The sequence below is a fragment of the Saccopteryx bilineata genome, chromosome 6, assembly GCF_036850765.1.
Source record: "Saccopteryx bilineata isolate mSacBil1 chromosome 6, mSacBil1_pri_phased_curated, whole genome shotgun sequence".
NCBI lineage: Eukaryota > Metazoa > Chordata > Mammalia > Chiroptera > Emballonuridae > Saccopteryx > Saccopteryx bilineata.
The window spans coordinates 128,045,064-128,066,649 of NC_089495.1; the positions used below are offsets into that span (position 1 = coordinate 128,045,064).

General features: G+C 52.7%; 2 protein-coding genes across 8 annotated transcripts; both read right to left on the reverse strand.

The window, feature by feature from the left end:
- Positions 1–450: 450 nt before the first annotated feature.
- On the reverse strand, positions 451–12,163 carry MCRIP1 (MAPK regulated corepressor interacting protein 1). Of its 7 annotated transcripts, none has more exons than XM_066236073.1 (6): positions 12,079–12,105; positions 11,268–11,319; positions 2,440–2,495; positions 2,241–2,359; positions 1,526–1,627; positions 451–1,309 (listed from the first exon to the last, which is right to left on the reverse strand). In XM_066236073.1, the coding sequence occupies exons 3-6, from the start codon at positions 2,445–2,447 to the stop codon at positions 1,245–1,247; spliced, it is 294 nt and encodes a 97-aa protein (XP_066092170.1). In that variant the 5' UTR covers positions 2,448–2,495; positions 11,268–11,319; positions 12,079–12,105; the 3' UTR covers positions 451–1,244. The 7 variants fall into 7 exon arrangements, with proteins under 7 accessions (XP_066092170.1, XP_066092172.1, XP_066092168.1 ...); XM_066236075.1 differs by lacking the exon at positions 12,079–12,105 and adding an exon at positions 11,697–12,051; XM_066236071.1 differs by lacking the exon at positions 11,268–11,319 and having other exon boundaries at positions 12,079–12,163.
- A 311-nt stretch (positions 12,164–12,474) lies between these two features.
- On the reverse strand, positions 12,475–13,353 carry PPP1R27 (protein phosphatase 1 regulatory subunit 27). Its single transcript, XM_066237455.1, has 3 exons — positions 13,164–13,353; positions 12,925–13,075; positions 12,475–12,614 (listed from the first exon to the last, which is right to left on the reverse strand). Exons 1-3 carry the CDS (start codon positions 13,351–13,353, stop codon positions 12,491–12,493), a joined length of 465 nt encoding a protein of 154 aa, XP_066093552.1. The 3' UTR covers positions 12,475–12,490.
- Positions 13,354–21,586: the final 8,233 nt, after the last annotated feature.

Here is a 21,586-nt window from a genome sequence, read left to right on the forward strand (position 1 = left end):
AGTTCAGGCAACCCAGCCCAGCAGACATTAAAGCACTCACAAGTCCCTGGACAGCAAATGAGGCCGCAGGGTTACAAGGACTTGGCTGAGGGTTGGGCATCAGCCAGCGCCAATGGCAGCAAGCTTCTGTGGCTATTTACTACGTGAACCATCCCTCCTGTGCCTCAGGCCTGGAAAACCATCCCTAGGATGCCTCCCAGAGCCACCTATGGGGCCAATCAAGCCCTAAATTACTTTTCTAGGAAAAGATGTTCTTAAAATAAATTCTAGTTTGGCTTTTCTGGGTTCAGAGCTGCAGAGGGATGCCCCCACCCCACAGCACCTCAAAAGGCCTGAGCCCCCTAGTGGAGACCAGGGATCAGATGAAATTTCTGGGCTCAGGGGCCTTATCCACAACCCTGGATTTCTAACCCTGTATGGGCTGCAGAGACAGATTGCCAAGAGGCTGACCCAGTGCTGCCCGCCTTTATTTTCTGGCCCCAGGCTCCAGTTACAGGGGGAAAAAAGGGCCCTGATGACCCTTCTAGCACACCACACAGAGACAGGACCCACCAGGCAACCTCACACTCTTATCCTGAGGGTGCTATGGCCACAGGGCTACAGACACCAAGAGCCAGGCCTGGTTGCCCAGGACCCTATGAGGGGAGCCAGTGGTATCCAGGCTGATAGCTGGTGCCATTCTAAGCTAACGCAGGAAGGAAGGGACCAGGCTGGACAGTGGGGGACGAGGGGGTTATTCACTCCCCATGTGTTCAGGCCAGACAGGCAGCAATGTGGGAGATCCACACCAGGCCTCATCCTGCCCGCTGGCCAGCTCAGGGACTAACCTGGCCTAAGACCCAGACCTAGGAGACAACAGAGGCCCTCTCATCTCTGTCCTGATCCTGGAAGTGGCCAGGGGTCAGGGCTGGGCAGTGGAGAAGATGGAAGGATAGGGAGTCAGGGTCAAGGCCCTAGGGGCAGGCAGGGCCAGGGGACTCCAGAGACACATAGGCAGCTAGGCCCAGGAGAGAGCCGCAGATGGTAGGGCCCAGACCTCCCAGTGACTGGCAGCTGAGACCACCAAGGGGGCTGGGAGAGGAGGGGCAGGCCATGGCCATCAATCATGCTGTCTTGGTCCTGGGGTGTGAGGCCCAATGGGAGCACAGCCCCTCCCCCTCCCAGGAGCTGGGCCCACAGGAGAGCAGGCCAACATCAGCAGCACCCAGATCTCCCAGAGGCCAGAAGGGGCCCCTGCCGGTGCTTTAGGACTTCTTGGCATCCTGCGTGTTCCGGCGCTTCAGGTCGCTCAGGTCAATAGGCTTGAAGGCTGTAGGCGGACACATTGGTCAGCGGTGGGCACAGGAAAGGCAGCTTCACCCAGATCCTGCTCCCACCTCTGAAAGCCCTGGGATCTACCCACGCTGCCCAGTTCTCTTCCTATGAAGAAAAAGAAAGCAGGAGGGCCCTTCCTGCCCAGCCCCGCCCCTGACTAGGCTCCACCCCTAGCCAGGCCCCATACCCTAGACTAGCCCCTCCCACTCACTCTTCAGGCTGGGGTTAGGGAACTTCTCCACATATTCCTCCACCAGGCCCCGCTCGCTGCCAGAAATCTGGCTCCGAAGATCCCGCTCCACGCCCTGCCAGGCTGCAGGAAGGAGTGACCCAGTGAGAGACCCAGCCCACTGGGCAGTCCTCAGCCAGTCAGTATCCCATAACAGAGCACCTTTCTCTTGCCCCCTTCTCAGAGCATCCTTACAGGCCCTCCCCCAGCACCATCAATACCCCTCTTCACAGCCACTGGTCCACAGATTGGCCGGCTCTTGACCTCAACTTGTCCCCAGTGCACCCTTGGAGAGCCCTGCCTGGACCACCCGTCTCGGCCTCCCTGCCCTAGCTCCTCTAACAGGCTTGTCCCTCCTCTATACTATGGCCAGGGCTGTGGTCACAGAAGCACATGTGACCTACTGGGGTACAGCACTCACTGCTCCAGGCCGGCCCTTGCACACAGCCCTCAGTTTTGGGATACCCCTGGGTTTCTCCAGAGTGCACATCTGTCTCCCATGGCACCCCCCACCCCAAAAGAACCCAACCAGCTCCAAATGCTGCCTCTTCTGGGGGATGCTGCCCATGGGAACCCAAAGTGTTGACCAGCCCCCATTACAAGAACCAGTCCTCCCCATACAGGCCTGGTCACCCCACCTGCCAGGCCCTGAAGGCTGAGGGAGAGTGAGGTGGAGGCCAGTGGGGGTGGCCCCTACCTTCATAAATGAAGCGCACATTCTCCTCATGGGCTGGGGTGAAGATCTCGCTGCTGTTGGGGGGAGAGCGGGGACTACTGTTCCTCTTGCCGTTATAGACGACTCTGGAGACAGGGGAACTGGGGGGGCCAAGCTTGTGAGGAGAGTCTGGAGGGCAGGGTGGGGATCCCATTCTCTCTGCCCACTGCCTAAGACCCACCTGGTCATCGCTGGGGCGTCTGGTCCTCACACTCTGCTGCTGGATCCCCTCAGCCTCTGAAAGGGAAGTCCTGTTGTGGGGCATGTGTTGCAGTAATATAAGGTTATAGTAATTAAATATATAGAAATATAGAAAAACATGGAAGATATATAAAAATAATTAGGATATAATATTAAAAGCAATTAAGGAAATTAAATAAAGTTATGCTGTCTGGATAGAAATTAATATAGTGTGTACAGATATGATAAACAGAGTCTGCCTTTCGTGCAGGACTCAGTTAGTGTGTGTGTGAAGTTACATATAGATAAGAGTGGCTTGATGTCATAACTCTGTGGATTGACGTAAACAGAAGGCTCCCCTAGGAACATCTTAAAAGTGGTTTGATGTAGCCTGACTGTGGTGGCGCAGTGGATAAAGTGTTGACTTGGAAACGCTGAGGTTGCTGGTTTGAAACCCTGGGCTTGCCTGGTCAAGGCACATATGGGAGTTGATGCTTCCTGCTCCTCCTCCCCCCCTTCTGTCTCTCTCTCCTCTCTCTAAAAAAATGAATAAATAAGAAAAAAATCTAAAAAATATATTTTTTAAAAAGTGGCTTTATGTAACATTTCAGTAGATTAACATAAAAAGGGCTTCCTGGCCCGACCAGGTGGTGGCGCAGTGGATAGAGCATCGGATTTGGATGCGGAAGGACCCAGGTTCGAGACCCCGAGGTCGCCAGCTTGAGCGTGGGCTCATCTGGCTTGAGCAAAAAGCTCGGCAGCTTGGACCCAGGGTCGCTGGCTCCAGCGGGGGGTTGCTCGGTGTGCTGAAGGCCCGCGGTCGGGGCGCATGTGGGAGGGCAATCAATGAACAACTAAGAAGTTGCAGCGCACAAGGGAAAGCTAGTGATTGATGCTTCTCATCTCTCTCTCCGTTCCTGTCTGTCTGTCCCTGTCGAAAAAAAAAAAAAAGGGCTTCCTTCAAGGAACTCCCAAAAAGGTGGTTTGAGGTGATAATCCTGTAGATTGACATCTGTTAGAGGGCGTTGGCCAGAAAAGGTACTAAAGCTGAGGGGCCCCTGCTGCAGTAGTCGCCCAGACTCCAACGTGAATGTGGACTGTCTCCACGCCACTCTGAGCTCTGACCAAAGACAGCCGAGAGGAGCACGCCGACAGGGCCCCCTGAAGCTGTACCCAGGCACGCCAAAAGGATTTGTGAGTAATAAACTGCCTGTGTGATTCTTTTTTTTTTTTTTTAATTCATTTTAGAGAGGAGAGAGAAAGGGAGAGACAGAGACAGAGAGGGAGAGAGAGACAGAGAGAGAAGGTAGGGAGGAGCTGGAAGCATCAACTCCCATATGTGCCTTGACCAGGCAAGCCCAGGGTTTTGAACCGGCGACCTCAGCATTTCCAGGTCAACGCTTTATCCACTGCGCCACCACAGGTCAGGCAACTGCCTGTGTGATTCTTGCAACTAACTTGTGTGTCAGTCGTGTCTTTCCTTCATTGGCTGTTGGTGTTGGCACTGATAAGTAGAATCCTCATGGCTGCCTCAAGAGTAGTCTCGAAGAGGCTGCCGGCCCTGCTGATAAGTAGGAGTGTCCCACTGCACGGGGAAGTTGAATCAGGGATGCCTGAGCGATGCAGAGCTTGGGCTCTACTGGGACAATGTGTCAGCCTCTTCCCTTTAAGCTGATGACAAACTACTGTGGCCTCACTGCTGCCAGGGAACCCCTGAGGGTGGGGTACAGCCACAATCTGTGGTAAGGATGTAGCAAGCTCAACTGGTGGGAGCCAGGGGCTGGCCAGGGGGGCAGAGACATGCATGACCTGGAGCAACCTCAGCCCCCAGTACCTGGACCACTGCTGCCCTGGGAGCCCCTTCCCCAGAGTCAGGTAGTGTGAATAATGCAAGCTGCTTTATCGCACCATTTCCAGAATCACAGAGCACCTCTCAGTGAACCTAGCTCTGCCCCCATAGCCTTCAGGCCCTGGCATGTTGCTTCTGTGAGCCTCAGTTTCCTTTCTCCTAGTGGTGAGGAGCCCAATGGACACACAGAACCTGCCCAGCTTTCTGCACCCGGAGGCTGGGTTATGGGTAAGCTGGTGCCCGGGACATGGAAGACAGCAGGGCAGGATGGCTGGAGGGGTGTGAGCCAGGCAGAAGCTACCAGGCCTAGGGACTGACCTAGTGATTAAGACCCTGGGTGGGAGTCCAGTTAATCTTTAGGCTTACCCTCAAACTCGCCATCCAGTGTCCGTTCTCTGGCAGAGAACATACACTACAGGGTAAAGGAGCAGGCTGCATAGAGCTGGTACCATGCCTGGCCTTGCCCCAGAGTAAGGCAACACTTGCTGGCAGTAGGGCAGCCCTGGGAGACGGCTTTGAGCACAAGAACCTCCCTCACCCACCCTGAAACCCAGGGGCCCCCAAACTGCCCAGAGCATGAGCCACAGCCCCTCCTAGAGGGCCAGGAGGATAGGAGAGTGTGGGTACATCCTCTCTGGCTCACTAGGCCATATTGAAACACCTATACAGTTAAACAAAAGCCCAAAAACAAGTCAAGAACAAAAAAAGGCATAAAACCAGACTGCTGAAGGCATGCAGAGCCCTGTGCCCAGGCAGGAGCCTATAGCCCGCGTTCTCCTGCCCAGGGCCAAAGCGCTGGTGGGCACCCTGAGGACACTCGCCCCAGGGGGCTGTTAGCAGTGAGCAGAGGAGAAGCTCCAATTATACAACAGGAAGGAGGAGCCAGCAAGACTGGCAACCCCTGCCCACCCTGGGCCAGGCCCTCATCTCCTCTCATTCAGGAGTTCCAGTCCACCTGCAGTCTGTCCCTTTTGACCTGGCCAACCACTCCTTTAGGGCACCTGCCTTCCTGGCCTTGCCAGCTCCCCACCTCTCCTCTCAGTGCAGCCACAGCCTCAGCCTCCTTTGGTCAAAGCTTGATGCTTCCCTGCTTCCCTTTGTCCCTGCAGTCACCAGACCTGGCTGCGCTGGGCCCAGAGCAGCTGGCCTGCAAGGGAACCGGCGCACGAGACCAGACCCTGGAACCCTGGGTCTCTGCACTGGAAACCACCTCATGCCACTCCTGGGCTTCCTGAACAGACCAGGGCCTTGTTGGGTGGCACTAGTTCCTGGACCCAGGGCTATACACTTGGCACCAAGTGCCTTCCTGCACAGATGTCCTTCCTACTTCAGTTTCAAGATTTCTGGTCAGCGTGTGCTGAGAAGCACCTCTACCAGGAACCACATTCAGCAAGTTCTCATATCCTTGAGACTTGAAGGTCAAATAAAATAACATTTTCAATGCTGGCTGGGTAGCTCAGTTAGTTAGAGCATCGTCCCGATACACAAAGGTCATGGATTTAATCTCCAGTCAGGGCACATACAAGAATTAACCAATGCCTGATCTGTGGTGGCGCAGTGGATAAAGTGTCGACCTGGAATGCTGAGGTCACTGGTTCGAAATCCTGGCTTGTCCAGTCAATGCACATATGGGAGTTGATGCTTACCACTCCTCCCCCCTTCTCTCTCTTTCTCTCTCTCTAATATGAATAAAGTCTTAAAAATAATCTTTTTTAAATCAACCAATGAATGCATAAATAAGTGAAACAACAGATCAGTGTTTCTCACTCTCTCAAATAAATCAATCAATAGATTAAAAAATAATATTTTAACCCTGGCCAGGTAGTTCAGTTGGTTAGAGCATCATTGTCATATTCCAAGGTTGCAGGTTCAATCCCTAGTCAGGGCACATACAAGAATCAACCAACGGCCTGACCAGGCAGTGGCACAGTGGACAGAGCATCAGACTGGGACTCCAAGGACCCAGGTTCAAAACCTCGAGGTTGCCAGCTTGAACACAGGCTCACCAGCTTGAGTGCAGGGTCACTGGCTTGAAGCCCAAGGTCACCAGCTTGAGCCCAAGGTTGCTGGCTTGAGCAAGGGGTCACTTGCACTGCTGTAGTCCCTTGTCAAGGCACATTTGAGAAAGCAATCAATGAACAACTAAGGAGCCACAACGAAGAATTGATGGTTCTCATCTCTCTCCCTTCCTGTCTGTCCCTATCTGTCTGTCTCTCTGTCACAAAAACAAAACAAACAAACAAAAAATAATGAATGATTAATGACCTTGTTTTTTTTTTTTAATTTATTTATTTATTTATTTTTAGAGAGGATAGAGAGACAGAGAGAAGGGGGAGGAGCTGGAAGCATCAACTCCCATATGTGCCTTGACCAGGCAAGCCCAGGGCTTTGAACCAGCAACCTCAGCGTTTCCAGGTTGACGCTTTACCCACTGCGCCACCACAGGTCAGGCAAACTAATGAATGATTAATAAGTGGAACAAATTGTTTTTCTTTCTACCTTCTTCTCTTTCTCTAAAATTAATAAATAAAAAAATCATTTAAAATAAATAAATAAATAGCCCTGGCCTGATAGCTTAGTTGGTTAGAGAGTCATCCCAAAACACAGAGGTTGCCGGTTCAATCCCTGTTCAGGGCACATACAGGAGCAGATTGATGTTCCTATCTCTCTCTCTCTCTAAAATCAATACAATAAATATTTAAAATAAGTAAATAAATAAAAGTTTTTAAAAACATTTTCAGGCCTGGCCTGTGGTGGCGCAGTGGATCAGGCGTGGACCTGGAATGCTGAAATTACGGGTTCAGGACCCTGGGCTTGCTCCGTCAAGGCACAAATGGGAGTTGATGCTTCCTGCTCCTCCCCCCCTTCTCTGTGTCTCTCTCTCTCTCTCTCTCTTCTCTAAAAAATGAATAAATAAAAATAATTTAAAAAAAAAATTTTTTTCAAAAGGAAGTACTCTGTCTCCTCTTAAGGGGTGATCCCGTCACACTTCAGCTGACTTTAGTGGCCTATGTCCTACCAACTGGCCTTCCCAAACACGAAAAACCTCCAAGTCCTCCCAACTTGTCCCTCAGCTCAGCCTACCACCCTGGGCTGTTCTCACCAGGACCTTTTGCTGGTCCCACCTGGCCAAGACCCTGCCACTTGGCAGGACTTGGGAATGGAGGCATCTCCTGGATGTACTAGCAGCTTCCCAAGAGGCCAAGGACCTGCTGCTCCCCTAAAGACAGTAGGGGAAGTAGCTACTCACCCTCATTACCTCCTCGAGGTCCCACCAAGGTGCTAGGCCCAATTCTGACTTGCAGGAAATTTCCATTAAAAATCAAATAAATGTACATGTCCTATGATAGCCATTTCAGTGCATGGGGGAGGGGGGACAGCTAAGACCTGGATCAAGAGGTGACCTCTGGACCAGCATAATACCATCTCAGCAACAATGGTCTTAGTGAAGCCAGGGAAGGGGGGGCTCAGCCCAGACTGTGGTCCATGATACTTGGCACCAGGTAAGGGTCCTTGGTGGTCTGTGTCTTGCTGAATGGAGGGCAACTTGACCATATTTTCAATCAGGGGAAAATGCTGAGCAGGGCCACCAAAGAGGAGGGTGAGGAGGGCCTGGGTGACAAGGGGCTGGGGAGAATGGCAGAGGCCTGGAAAAGCACAAGGAACACCTAAAAAGACCCAACAAGCCAAGGCTCCAGTGAGGTCAGAGACTAAACTCTGGTAAGACAAAGACCAGATGCTCAGTAGCTCAAGTAAAAGTGATATGGGAAGGGGTGGGACCAGGAAGAGGGCAGGTCCCTATATACTCTGTGTCCAAGAACCTACCTGGCCTTCAACCCTCCTGGGCCATACCAGGGATAAGAGCAGGTGGGGAGTATGCCCTTCCCAAACCCCTTCTCTCCCCTAGTCTTCTAGGGGAATCCTCACTCATGAAGATTATAAGACACAATTACTTCAACTCTTGAACTCAAAACGCCATTGTATGTACCACATGCTATCAACCCTAAGAGACTTCTTTCAGGTTCTAACAGCTCCAGAGCTGGGCTGTAAGTGGCAATCGATAGCATGTCCAAGTCTGACAGCATCTTTGCATCTGAGTGCTCACAATCCCTGGTGTCTCAAAACTGAAGATACAACCTCAGTCTCTCGCTGGCCCACAGGGGCATCCTTCCCAGAGCCTCCACCAAGGTGCTCCTCTTTCCCAGGGCTCTCATGTGAGGACCACCCCATGTAGGAAGAGCCTCCCACACCACCCTCCCTCATCCCCCTACACGAGTTGCCAGCATGTTCTGCCCAACAACCACTCAAGTCACTTACCACCTGGACACCATCCAGGCCCTCTACTGTCATCAAGTCCCCAGTCTGGCCCCCATCTATTTCATCAGGAGTCACTGACTGCTGGACACCCAGACCACCCCCAGTCTTTGCCATAGAGCCACCTCTGCCTACTGCCATCAACACGGAGAACTACACACTGACCCCCACAGCCCGCTGCAGACTTGGACTATTGTCCATCACTGCCTAGCCCAAGTACCTGGTCGGCTGCATACTAGGCACACAGTCCAAAACCACTCTGTGGCTGAATATCATCCTTCCCTGCTGTCCCTGGGCAAGTCCCTTCTCTCTCTGGGCCTCAGTGTCCTCATCTGAGCCACAGTGGCCCCCAAGGGTGATCAGCAGGCCCTCCTGCTTGAAGGAGTTTAAGTACAGCCACATGAAGCTGCCACATCAAAAAAAATCTCTATGGCTCCTTATCCAATACGAGGATGGACAGGGTGATCACTGAAGGAATGTATTGCCTAAATGGGCACTTCTGAGCCTGGCCTGTGGTGGCGCAGCAGATAAAGTGTTGACTTGGAAAGCTGAGGTCACTGGTTTGAAACCCCAGGCTTGCCTGGTCAAGGAACATACAGGAAGCAACTACTATGAGTTGATGCTTCCAGCTTCTCTCCCCACTTTCTCTCTCTCTCCTTTCTCTAAAAGTCAATAAACATCCAAGCCGATTGGCTCAGTGGTAGAGCGCCAGCCCAGAGTGTGGATGTCTTGGGTTCGATTCATGGTCAGGGCACACAGGAGAAGTGACATACTGCTTTTCCACCCCTAACCCCACCCCTTTTTTTTCTCTCTCTCTTTCTCCTCCTCCTGCAGCCATGGCTTGATTGGTTCGAGCGCAATGGCCCTGGGCGCTGAGGATGGCTCAGTGGAGTCTTCACATTAGGTGCTAAAAGTAGCTCAGTTGCGAGCATGGCAACCAGATGGGCAGAGTATCAGCCACAGACAAGCGCTGCTGGGTGGACCTCTGTCAGGGAGCATGTGGGAGTCTGTCTCTCTATCTCCCCTCCTCTCACTTGGAAAAGGAAAAAAATAAATAAAAATAAAAGTCAATAAATAAAATCTAAAAAAGGAACAATAATAAAATATAAATAAATGGGCACTTCTGAGAGAGAAGGAATGCTGCTGATTACAAAGTATGAACCAGGAGAGTCCTGGGGAACCTGAATATAGATCAGCCCACTCAGAGGATGTGAAGACCCAGAAAACACAGGGTACTGTGGAAAACAGCAGTGCCACTGGCCACAGCATACACTTGCTGAGGGCAAACTGCAGGGTGCCAGCACAGTGGGTGCTTTACAAACACTGGCCCCGGAAGAAGGAGCCCTGACAATCCCCATTTTGGAGAATCCACAGGTCAGGCAGCCTGCCACCCAGCAGCATAGGGTCTACACCTCAATCTCTGGGCTTCCAGAGCCAGGGCAGCCAGGGATAGCCCAGAAGGCTCAGCTGGACTATCCCTAGAGCCCACCTCTTCCCCTGCTTGTCCCACCCCCACCCCACAGGTTCCTGACAGCCTGGATATAGATGTGGCCCTGGTCAGGTATGCGGAAGAAGCCTTCCTGGTGGATCTATATAGTACCATACTCTTCCATGGGAACCAAGGGCTCTAGACACCTCCTGGGGAGAAGCAGGGGGCCCAAAGCCTAGCCCTCTGGCCCCCCAGTCTCAAATTCTTTCCCCATACACAGCCATATGCCCCTGGACAAGAGAGGAGAATATACTCTGGGGTCCAGAACAGTGACAGTAGGTATTCCAGAGTTAGAACCAATGACATAATTGCTAGTCATTCTGTGTTCCTTTGGAATTTCTTAGATTCAGATTTTCTTAGATTCCACTCTCCTGTCATTCTGTATGTTCAGGGCTACCAACAGCCCAGTTCCAGGCAATGAGACTTCTAAAAAATGTTCTTCTACCCAAGCAGTGCCAGCAGGATACTGCTGAACTAGACCTCAGACAGGGTTGCCAGTCCCTGAATGCCCTGGAGCAAAGTCTCCAAGCACTGCACCATCCGCACTGCACCATCCTTCACCCTCATTCCTGGCTGACCGATTTCGTGGATGATCATAGCTTCTCTCCTGAACAACAGACCTGAGTGTGTGCATCCCCTTCCACATCATTGGGAAACCTCAACATCCCTTGAACCCATCCCAAATCAAGACTACTTTTTTTTTCTTTTTTTTTTTACAGAGACAGAGTCAGATAGGGACAGACAGGAACAGAGAAAGATGAGAAGCATCAATCATCAGTTTTTCATTACAACACTTTAGTTGTTCATTGATTGCTTTCTCATATGTGCCTTGACCGCGGGCCTTCAGCAGACCGAGTAACCCCTTGCTCCAGCCAGCGACCTTGGGTCCAAGCTGGTGAGTTTTTTGCTCAAGCCAGATGAGCCCGCGCTCAAGCTGGCGACCTCGGGTCTCAAACCTGGGTCGCCCGCATCCCAGTCCCACGCTCTATCCACTGCGCCACCGTCTGGTCAGGCAAGACTACTTCTGCAGGACTCAGCCCCTGTCCCCTCCTCCCTGGCTCTACTCTCTCAAAGCTCTCAACACTCGCCACCCAGCCCTGGCCGGTTAAAGCATCATCCTGATGCAAGTTCAATCCCCGGTCACGGTACAAAAAGCAACCAATGAATGCATAAATACCTGGAACAACAAACAGATGTTTCTCTCTCCCTCTCTCCCACTTCCCCTCTCTCTGTAAAATAAAAACAAAAAAACCCCTCTTCATTCAAAGGGTCGCTCTCTGCTGCCCATTGACATCTCCAGGCCTTTATTCAAGCAGTCCCCTCCGCCCCAAACTACTAATCATGCTTGAGGGTCCGGCTAAAACACTTCCTTCTCTTGGAAGTCTCCTCCGGGACAGGACGAGGGACACTACTTTTGCATCTGCGTACGACCTGGAGATTTTTACAACCTAGGTTGCTTCTGTAGTTATACGTATGACGACTATGGCTTTCACCCCCTGCACTGCGCTCCAGCGGAGGCATCCTGTGCACCATCCACTCCGGCTGCCCCACGCCCAGTGAGCCCGCGAGGTCCGGGCAGGCGCGTCGCGCCTCCCTTTGCCCGCACCTGGTACCGCACGTCCCGGCCTCGAAAGGCAGGGCAATCAGGGAAGGGAGGATGTGGAGGGGCCCGGCCCGCTGAGCTACAGGCACCAGGGGGCACCCTCAGGAGGACGGGATAGCTGCCCTTCTTGGCGACAGCAGCTTCAGAAGACGAAAGGCGGCTCGGACTGCCCCTTCCGAGCCCTCTGCCCGCGGCCGGAGTGCCACGTTCCCCACGCTCCCTCCTCCGCACTCCCGCGGTGGAGGGCGCCCCCAGCATGCCCGGGCGCGGGGCGCTGTGGGTGGGACGCACTGGCCTCCGCGACCCGCCCCGACCCCCCAACCGCGGCCGCCGCGCCAGGGCGGGTCCTGGCCGCACCGCTCCGCCCCCGTCACCGCCGCCTCACCTTGCCACTCGGCCGCGCCGCCGCCGCCGCCGCCTGCCAGCTGGGGCCCAGCCGGAAGTGACGCGCGCCGCGCACGCGCAGGAGCCGGCCGGCCACGTGACGACCGGCGGATAGGGTAGTGGGATCGCAGAGTACCGCTCCGCGAGAGTGCGGGTGTTGCTTCCCCTGCCCGGCGACCACGGTCAGCGACTGGAGGAGGCTGGGACGGGCGGGTGTCTCTAGGAATGAAGACATCACCACGGGCTTAGGCATCGCGTTTATTGAAAAAGTAAAAAGTGTCACCATAAAAAATTCACCTGGAGAAAAAAACAGGCCAGAGGTGTGGGGCGAGGGTTGTGCCCGGGTAAGGGAGTCCTGGCCGATTCTACCCCTTGCGGGCGGGTAAGCATGCGAGCCATGGGCAGGGATGGGCTCAGTTCATTCTAGTCCCTTTGAAGAGCTCCACCAAGTCCTTGAAGTCCGGGTCAATGAGGTCGGAGGGCAGGTCGCCGTCATCGTTGGCTGCCTCTCTGTCTGCCCCCAGGGAGATGAGGTACCTGGGGTGCAAAGGGATGCCCTGGTTGCAGTGGGAAGATGGCCTGGAGGGACCTCCCCCAACCCTAGGGTAGCGAGCTAGAGCAACCTAGTTTTTCTTTTTCCAGGTGGGGTGAGGGGTAAGAAACCTGACCCTTCAGAAACTGCCTGACTTTTCCAGTACGCACTAGGGAGGACAACAGGGCAGAAAGGAGATTCCAGAAGCTCTTAAGGTTCTTAGATACACTACCAGGGCCAGCTTTTGGGGCCCACATCCTAGAGGCCTCTTGAAGCTGAGGGGTTGGGAGAAAGCCACTGACCACAATCTCTCACCTGGCTATGTCGGGGTACCCATCACTGCAGGCAATGTGCAGGGGCGTCCAGCCTGTCTCATCGCGCTGGTGAATGTCAGCCCCATATTTGACCAGTAGCTTCACACATTCCAGGTTTCCAGAAAGGACTGCTTCATGCAGGGCCGCCAGACCTACGCAGGACATGGCAGGAGGCGTCATGGCTGAGGCCTTCCCCAGGTGCCCACCCCACAGACCCTCGGCTGACCCCCAGGCACTCACCTGAGGGGTGGATGGTGTCCAGGGCCACTTTCCGAGCCCGGATAAAGCGCCCCACCTGCTCCAAATCACCCTGGCGGATGTGGTCCAGGAACAGAACGTCATTCGGGAAGCGCACACTGCGCTGGGCCAGCAGCCGCCGGCGCCGCTGCCGTGGGCTATAGCGGGCATAGCGGACAGTTCTGCTGGGCATCCTGGGGGCTGTGCTGTGGACCTCCTCTGTGAGGACAATACTGCTAGGAGAGAAATGTACTCAGCCTGACCCCAACTAGTGGGCAGGGTCTTCCAATCAAGTGGCTTCCAGCACAGCCACCGAGATGCTCCCTGTATTCCCTCTGCAAGGACATCTCCCACTTATATAGGGCCAGCAGAGCTATATAGTAGCTGCACCACAGTCATGCTTCCACCGCCAGGGGCTGAAACTGAGCCTCTCTCCACCCTGCGCTCAGATCAAGTTTAGTGGCTCATCTTTCAGCCCACCTGTCACTATACCTAGCCAAAGGGGTCAGATCCTTCCTGGCCATCATACCCGGCCCCACTGCTGGACCTGGCAGATACTTTACAGAGGGTACCAGTTGGAAAGGTCCTATAAGGAAGGCAAGCAGGTACCAAAGACATCAAAGGTCCCAGGGACCTCCCCCAGTTCTGGAACTCTGGGAGAAGAACTAGGGGCTGCCCACATCTGAGGAAGCACACCTGACCACGTTGGGGAGAAGGCCCAGGCCCACTCATCTCCTTCTCTGTAAGGTCACTTTCCATTATGGCTGTATTACTCTTGGCACTTTTACCAAAACATGGGCCATGGTGTCACTGCCCTCCTGCTTGGGAACCTCCAAGGTTAGAATCTAAATGCCTCAGCTCCCACTCAAGCCATCCTACCATGCCCGTCAGGAACACTCTGCAGTCCTGGCCCAGTAGCTCAGTTGGTAAGCATCCTCCTGATATGCCAAGGTTGTGGGTTTGATCCCTGGGCAGGGCATATACAAGAATCAACCAATGAATGCATAGAGAAGTGGAACAACAAATAACTGTTTCTTGGCCCTGGCCGGTTGGCTCAGCAGTTGAATGCTGGCATGGCGTTTGCAAGTCCTGGGTTTGATTTCTGGTCAGGGCACATAGGAGAAGCGAACATCTGCTACTCCACCCCCTCCCCCTCCCCCTCCTACCCACCTCCTTCCACAACCATGGCTCATTTGAGCAAGGTAGCCCCAGGCACTGAGGATGGCACCATGGCCTCTCCTCAGGCGCTAGAATAGCTCACTTGCTGAGCAACGGAGCAGTGGCCCCAGATGGGCAGAGCATCACCTGTTAGGGGCTTGCCAGGTGGATCCCGGTCAGGTTGCTTGCAGGAATCTGTCTCTCTACCTCCTGGTCTCTCAATAACTTTTTAAAAAATATATTTTAAAAAACCACAAATTGATGTTTCTCTCTGCCTTTCTCTCTCTCTCTCTCTTTCTCTCTAAAATTAAAAAAAAAATTTTTAGCTCTGGCTGGTTGGTTCAGTGGTAGAGTGTCAGCCTGGCGTGCAGGAGTCCCGGGTTCGATTCCCGGTCAGGGCACACAGGAGAAGCACCCATCTGCTTCTCCAACCCTCCCCCTATCCTTCCTCTCTGTCTCTCTCTTCCCCTCCCGCAGCCTTGGCTCCATTGGAGCAAAAGTTGGCCCGGGCGCTGAGGATTGCTCCATGGCTCCATTAGAGCAAAAGGTGGCCTCAGGTGCTAGAATGGCTCTGGTTGCAACAAATCAACGCCCCAGATGGGTGGAGCATCGCCCCCTGGTGGGCATGCTGGGTGGATCCCGGTCGGGCGCATGCGGGAATCTGTCTGACTGCCTCCCTGTTTCCAACTTCAGAAAAATACAAAAAAACAATAATTAAAAAAATAAAAAAATAAAAAATTTAAAGGACCTTGGCCAAATAGCTCAGTTGAGCCTGACCAGGTGGTGGCGCAGTGGATAGAGCGTCGGACTGGGATGCAGAGGACCCAGGTTCGAGACCCCGAAGTCGCCAGCTTGAACGCGGGCTCATCTGGTTTGAGCAAAAAAGCCCACCAGCTTGAACCCAAGGTCGCTGGCTCCGGCAAGGGGTTACTCGGTCTGCTGAAGGCCCGCAGTCAAGGCACATATGAGAAAGCAATCAGTGAACAACTAAGGTATTGCAACGAAAAACTGATGATTGATGCTTCTCATCTCTCTCCATTCCTGTCTGCCCCTATCTATCCCTCTTTCTGACTCACTCTGTCTCTGTAAAAAATAAATTAATTAATTTAAAAAATTTAAAAAAAATAGCTCAGTTGATTAGAGTATCATCCCCATTCACAAAGGTTGTGGGTTCGATCCCCAGTCAGGGCAGCCAGTGAGGGCTCATACAAAACAGATCCATAGTTTTGTCTCTCTCCCTTTCTAAAGTCAATCAATAAATTTAAATAAATAAATAATTTTTTAGTTTTTTTTTTTTTTTTTTAGATTTTATTTATTGTCTGACCAGGTGGTGATGCAGTGGATAGAGCGTCAGACTGGGATACCAAGGACCTAGGTTCAAGACCCCGAGGTCACCAGCTTGACGCAGGGTCATCTGACTTGAGCAAAAAAAGCTCATTAGCTTGAGCCCAAGGTTGCTGGCTCGAGCAAGGGGTTACTCGGTCTGCTGCAGCCCCATGGTCAAGGCACATATGAGAAAGCAATCAGTGAACAACTAAGGTATCGCAACGAAAAACTGATGATTGATGCTTCTCATCTCTCTCCGTTCCTGTCTGTCGTTATCTATCCCTCTCTCTCTGACTCTCTCTTTCTGTCCCTGTAAAAAAAAAATAAATTATTTATTGATTTTAGAGAGAGGAGATGGAAGCATTATCTCATAGCTGCTTCTGGCATGTGCCTCGACTAGGCAAGCCCAGAGTTTTTCAAACAGGCAACCTCAGCATTCCAGGTTAACATTCCATCCACTGCGCCACAGGTCAGACATAAAATAAATAAATAAAAATTTAATAATAAAAAATGAAATCCTCTGCAGCCCCTGCCCACATGGCCTGTTTCCCTCTATCATGACCCCTGTCCCTGTCCCCCAGTTCTTCTCGGTCTACTGGACACATGCTGAAACTTGGTACTGAAACTTAAAGTGGTATCCAGTGTGCTCCAGGGACAGGTTATCATGTCCCAGGTGGCGTGTGCACTGGTCTGTGCCCTCTGTAGCTGGCCCAGTGCAGAATTAACTATAGGAGTGCAGCCAGTGGAATTTTAAAAGAAGGTCCAGCAGGCTGGGCCAGGCCACCTGCCTTCATTGCAGCAGCCAAGGCCTGAGGCGGGGCATAGATAGGCCTGGGTGCAGAAAAGCAGCCAGTGGACAAGGTGTGAGTCAGGGACATACATCCAAGAGCAACACTGGGCCAGGAGCAGGCCCATGGGATCAAGACAGCCCTGCACATCTAAACCTGGCTATGTTGTTTTGCTAGGCCTACTGTAACAAGGATCCAAACTGGGGGGGCTTCAACAACAGAACTTGATTCTCTCTCCAAGTTCTGAAGGCTAGAAGTCAAGATCAAGGTGTGGGCAGGGTCAGTTCCTTCTGAGGGAGGGTCTGAACCAGACCCTCCTCCTGGCTCCTGTAGTAGTCCTTGGAGCTGTCTGCTAGCATACACTTTAGTCCACCTCTAGCATTGTGTTCACATGGCAGTCTCCCTGTGGGCATGTCTGTGTCCAAAATTCCCTTTCTTGTAAGGACACCAGCCAGTAGAATAAGGGTCCACCTTGCTTTATTTAGTGTGACCTCATCTTGATTAAGTACATTTTTTTAAGAAGGGGAAGTGGGAGAGAAACATGATTTGTTGTTCCACTTATTTACGCATTTATTGGTTGATTCTTGTATGTGTTCCGATTGGGATCGAACCTGCAAGCTTAGTGTAATGGGACGATGTTCTAACCAATTGAGTACCCAGGCAGGGCTTGACTAAGTACATTTGCATCAACTCCATTTCCAAATAAGGTCCCTCCTGAGATCCTGGGGTTAGTACATCAACATATGAATACTTGTGCAGTTCAACTTATGACCTGGATGTGATCCCCCTGGAAGGTCACTGAGGCCTGAGGTCAGAACCAAGACTGGTCAGCACTCTTCTCAGGGGTGGGAAAAGCAGCTGGGTCCCCTGTACCCCTTGTATCACCAATCTGGTCTTTTTTTTTTTTTTTTTTTTTTACAGAGACAGTGAGTTAGAGAGAGGGATAGACAGGGACAGACAGACAGGAATGGAGAGAGATGAGAAGCATCAATCACTAGTTTTTTGTTGCACATTGTAACACCCCAGTTGTTCATTGATTGCTCTCTCATATGTGCCTTGACTGCGGGTCCCCAGCAGACCGAGCAACCCCTTGCTGGAGCCAGTGACCTTGGGTTCAAGCTGGTGGGCCCCTTGCTCTAACCAGATGAGCCCGCGTTCAAGCTGGCGACCTCGGGGTCTCGAACCTGGGTTCTCTGCATCCCAGACCGATGCTCCATCCACTGCGCCACCGCCTGGTCAGGCACCAATCTGGTCTTGATCCAACAAACTCAAATCACCACATATACAAGGGTGGGCAAAAGTAGGTTTATAGTTGTGAGCACTTAAAACACAGTTTATTCTTGTATTATTACTTATTATTATATACTTTATTTGTATTATTTGTCTTTTTTTTTTTTGACAGAGAGACAGGAAGGGAGAGAGATGAGAAGCATTAATTCTTCATTACAGCTCCTTAGTTGTTCAGTGATTGCATTCTCATATGTGCCTTGACCAGGGGGCTACAGCAGAGTGAGTGACCCTTTGCTCAAGCCAGCAACCTTGGGCTTCAAGCCAGCGACATGAGGGTCATGTCTATGATCCCACACTCAAACCAGCAATCCCTCGCTCAAGCTGGTGACCTTGGGGTTTCAAAGCTGGATCTTCTGCATCCCAGTCCAATGCTCTATCCACTGTGCCACTGCCTGGTCAGGCTATTTGTCTTATTATTATTGTTATTATTCTATATGCTTATGATTTGTCTTTTAGGTAATTATGGCTAGTAATTTAACCTACTTTTGTCCATCCCTTTATTTAATGCTCTCTAGGTGAAAAGTCTTGGGCCTAATGCCCAAGAGAAACAGGCAGTGTCTGAGGTGGTCTCCCAGCCCCTATGGGTTTGTTCCACCTGCCTCTGCGACTCCAGCCCATAGGCCTCATACCACCGGTGCACACCTAAGTTCCAGGGCACCTCTTCCCCGGCCAGGACCTGCAGTGGCCCTGATGGGAGGGTGGTGCCCAACACTAGTGCACTTTGGGGCTCAGAGGACAGGCTGTGTTGCCTACCTCCTGGTCACTGGAAAGGAGTCAGGTACAGTTTCTTTGGCTTATTTACACGAAGCTTAGAGACTAAAAGTTCTACACTGTAGAGAAGAGACAGAACTTTCCTTTGATGTGAAGAATACCTTTTCTGATGTTGTGGAAAGTTCTGTCTGCCCTCCCCGCTCAGAGGATCAGATGAAAGAACCATGGATGAAGCTGCCACCAATGGCATGGCCCTCCCCGGAAGTGACCAGGCCCAGGGCCAGAGACAGGCTTGGCAAGCCCATCAGGTTCCTGCTACCTAGAGGACCAAAGCAGATAAAAACATTTAAGGCAAAAAGCGTACTTTGAAGTCCAAAGAGCCCACCTGTAGGGGTTGGCCTGCAATAAAGGAGTTGAGCAGGGCCCACTGTAGGCACCTCCCTCCCTGAATTCTCTGAGGCCAGAGCACCATAAGGGTCTGCTGCCCAGGCCCAGCAGCTGCTTGTTCAGGTTTCAAAGCCACTGGCTTCTTACCACCTGAAGAGAGAAAGATCAGGAAAGAGGGAGGAAGACATTAGGATGTCCAAGCTGTTAAGCTTTAACTGTCCACCCCAGAGTCTGTGGAGTCACCTCTCCAACCCATCAGCCCTGCCAGGTCTTGGCCTCTGCCCACAATCTCCCAACAAAGCAGGCCCAGGATTGCTCATCAGCTATGTCTGCAGAAGAGGATCATAGCAGTGACACTCTTTCCTGGAGCATGTGATGGCAGTGCTCTTGCAGCTGGACCTGGTACCAGCCTTCCGTGAAGTGGGCCAGGCTCTCACAGCTTGATACAGGGTTACCCGCATTGTCAGTGGGGCAGGGAATATAGGATTGGGTATGACCCAGCCCTTGTAGCTGTGACCCTGCCAGACCCCTCTGTGCTGCCAAACCACTTAGATTTCGAGTGTCAGAGATAACTTGTCAGCAACCTCCTTCCAGGGTGCTGACACCCCTTCCCCACCATGCATGTCACTCTGTCGGCAGGACTGGGGCACAACATGCAAACCTGGCAGCAGACAAGTCACTCAGAACCAGGGGAGGATGCCTGGCCATGTATAGAATAAGCACACTGCTGAGCTGGAGCAGTGCCCAAACACTAGGGTGCAGGGACAGGCTGGGCCCAGTTGGTGCTGCCCAGGGAACTCCAACTGGGTCCTACCTGCATAGCACACTGCTTGCCCTAGTCAGAGGCAGGAGCAGCCCTGGGGTTGTGAGGGCCTGGATGGTGGCTGATGGCATAAAGGAGGGCAAGGCAGGCATGTAGACCTTCTGCTGAGAGCGAGATGGGTCCTGACAGAGATGATATCCCACCTCCCTGTGGTCTGTGACCACTGAACTATGTTCACAGCCAAGTCCCATGGTAACTAATATTTGCCAGACATGACGCTGGCATCTGGAAACCCCAAGCAGAATGTGAGCCTGGAATAGGGGATCAGGGATCAGGAAACATGCACACATTTTCTACTCCAGGGAGCAAGTTGTCGGTGGAGGTTTTGGATGGACCATGTGGGCTCCACATTGCTCTGCCTGGGCCTCCATTCCCTTCTTTTTTTTTTTTTTTTTTTTCATTTTTCTGAAGCTGGAAACAGGGAGAGACAGTCAGACAGACTCCCGCATGCGCCCGACCGGGATCCACCCGGCCCGCCCACCAGGGGCGGTGCTCTGCCCCCCAGGGGGCGATGCTCTGCCCATCCTGGGCGTCGCCATATTGCGACCAGAGCCACTCTAGCGCCTGAGGCAGAGGCCACAGAGCCATGCCCAGCGCCCGGGCCATCTCTGCTCCAATGGAGCCTTGGCTGCGGGAGGGGAAGAGAGAGACAGAGAGGAAAGCGCGGCGGAGGGGTGGAGAAGCAAATGGGCGCTTCTCCTGTGTGCCCTGGCCGGGAATCTAATCCCGGGTCCTCCGCACGCTAGGCCGACGCTCTACCGCTGAGCCAACCGGCCAGGGCCTCCATTCCCTTCTTCAAGGATGCCTCAGAGGCCTTCCTGCCTCTCTGCTGCTGCAAATGTGCAGAGAGCATGCTGCTGAGTCCCACACTCAGGGACTCTTGGTCAGGGACTGGCCCTACCTAAGCCCAAGCAGGCACTGCAGGCCCTAGAGGTATCCCTGATCCAGAGTCAGAAGTGCCACCTGACCTACATAGCAGCCAGATGACACCTTCAAGCCTCATTGTGCTTTTTAAAATGCAAACTACAAGCTGAGCTTCTAGAAGTCAAATTACATTTAAAAGAACTCGGTGATTTGATCTTTTTTTTTTTTTTTTTTTGATCTTTTTTATGTGAATGTTTGGTGATAAGCTCAGGACCATATCACTTAGTCAATTTTTAAAATTTTTATCTTATTTTTAATTTTTAAATTTTTTCTGAAGTGAGAAGCGGGGAGGCAAACTCATGCATGTACCCGACCAGGATCCACCTGGTATGCCCACTAAGGGGCAATGTTCTGCTCAGCTGGGGCATTGCTCCGTTGCAACTAGAGCCATTCTTTTTTTTTTTTTTTTGTATTTTTCTGAAGCTGGAAACGGGGAGAGACAGTCAGACTCCCGCATGCGCCCGACCCCGACCGGGATCCACCCGGCACGCCCACCAGGGGGCTGCGCTCTGCCCACCAGGGGGCGATGCTCTGTCCCTCCGGGGCGTCGCTCTATTGCTATCAGAGCCACTCCAGCACCTGGGGCAGAGGCCAAAGAGCCATCCCCAGCGCCCGGGCCATCTTTGCTCCAATGGAGCCTTGCTGCGGGAGGGGAAGAGAGAGACAGAGAGGAAGGAGAGGGGGAGGGGTGGAGAAGCAGATGGGTGCCTTTCCTGTGTGCCCTGGCCGGGAATCGAACCCGGGACTTCTGCACGCCAGGCCGATGCTCTACCACTGAGCCAACCGGCCAGGGCCACTAGAGCCATTCTAGTGTTTGAGGCAGAGGCCATGGAGCCATCCTCAGTGCCCAGGCCAACTTTGCTCCAATGGAGCCTTGGCTGCGGGAGGGGAAGAGAGAGACAGAGAGGAAAGCGCGGCGGAGGGGTGGAGAAGCAAATGGGTGCTTCTCCTGTGTGCCCTGGCTGGGAATCAAACCTGGAACATCCGCACACCAGGCTGATGTTCTACCACTGAGCAAA

Bases quoted from the DNA above. Each gene is read 5' to 3' on its own strand.
- MCRIP1 (XM_066236071.1), bottom strand. The intron at 1,628-2,240 runs GTAGGGGCCACC...TCCTTCCTGCAG, and splicing joins TGTGCGCTTCATTTATGAAG to CCTGGCAGGGCGTGGAGCGG. The intron at 1,310-1,525 runs GTGAGTGGGAGG...GTCCGCCTACAG, and splicing joins CCCTAACCCCAGCCTGAAGA to CCTTCAAGCCTATTGACCTG.
- PPP1R27 (XM_066237455.1), bottom strand. From the start codon at position 13,353: ATGCCCAGCAGAACTGTCCGCTATGCCCGCTATAGCCCACGGCAGCGG. The intron at 13,076-13,163 runs GTGAGTGCCTGG...TGTCCTGCGTAG, and splicing joins GGACACCATCCACCCCTCAG to GTCTGGCGGCCCTGCATGAA. The intron at 12,615-12,924 runs GTGAGAGATTGT...TTTGCACCCCAG, and splicing joins GGGTACCCCGACATAGCCAG to GTACCTCATCTCCCTGGGGG.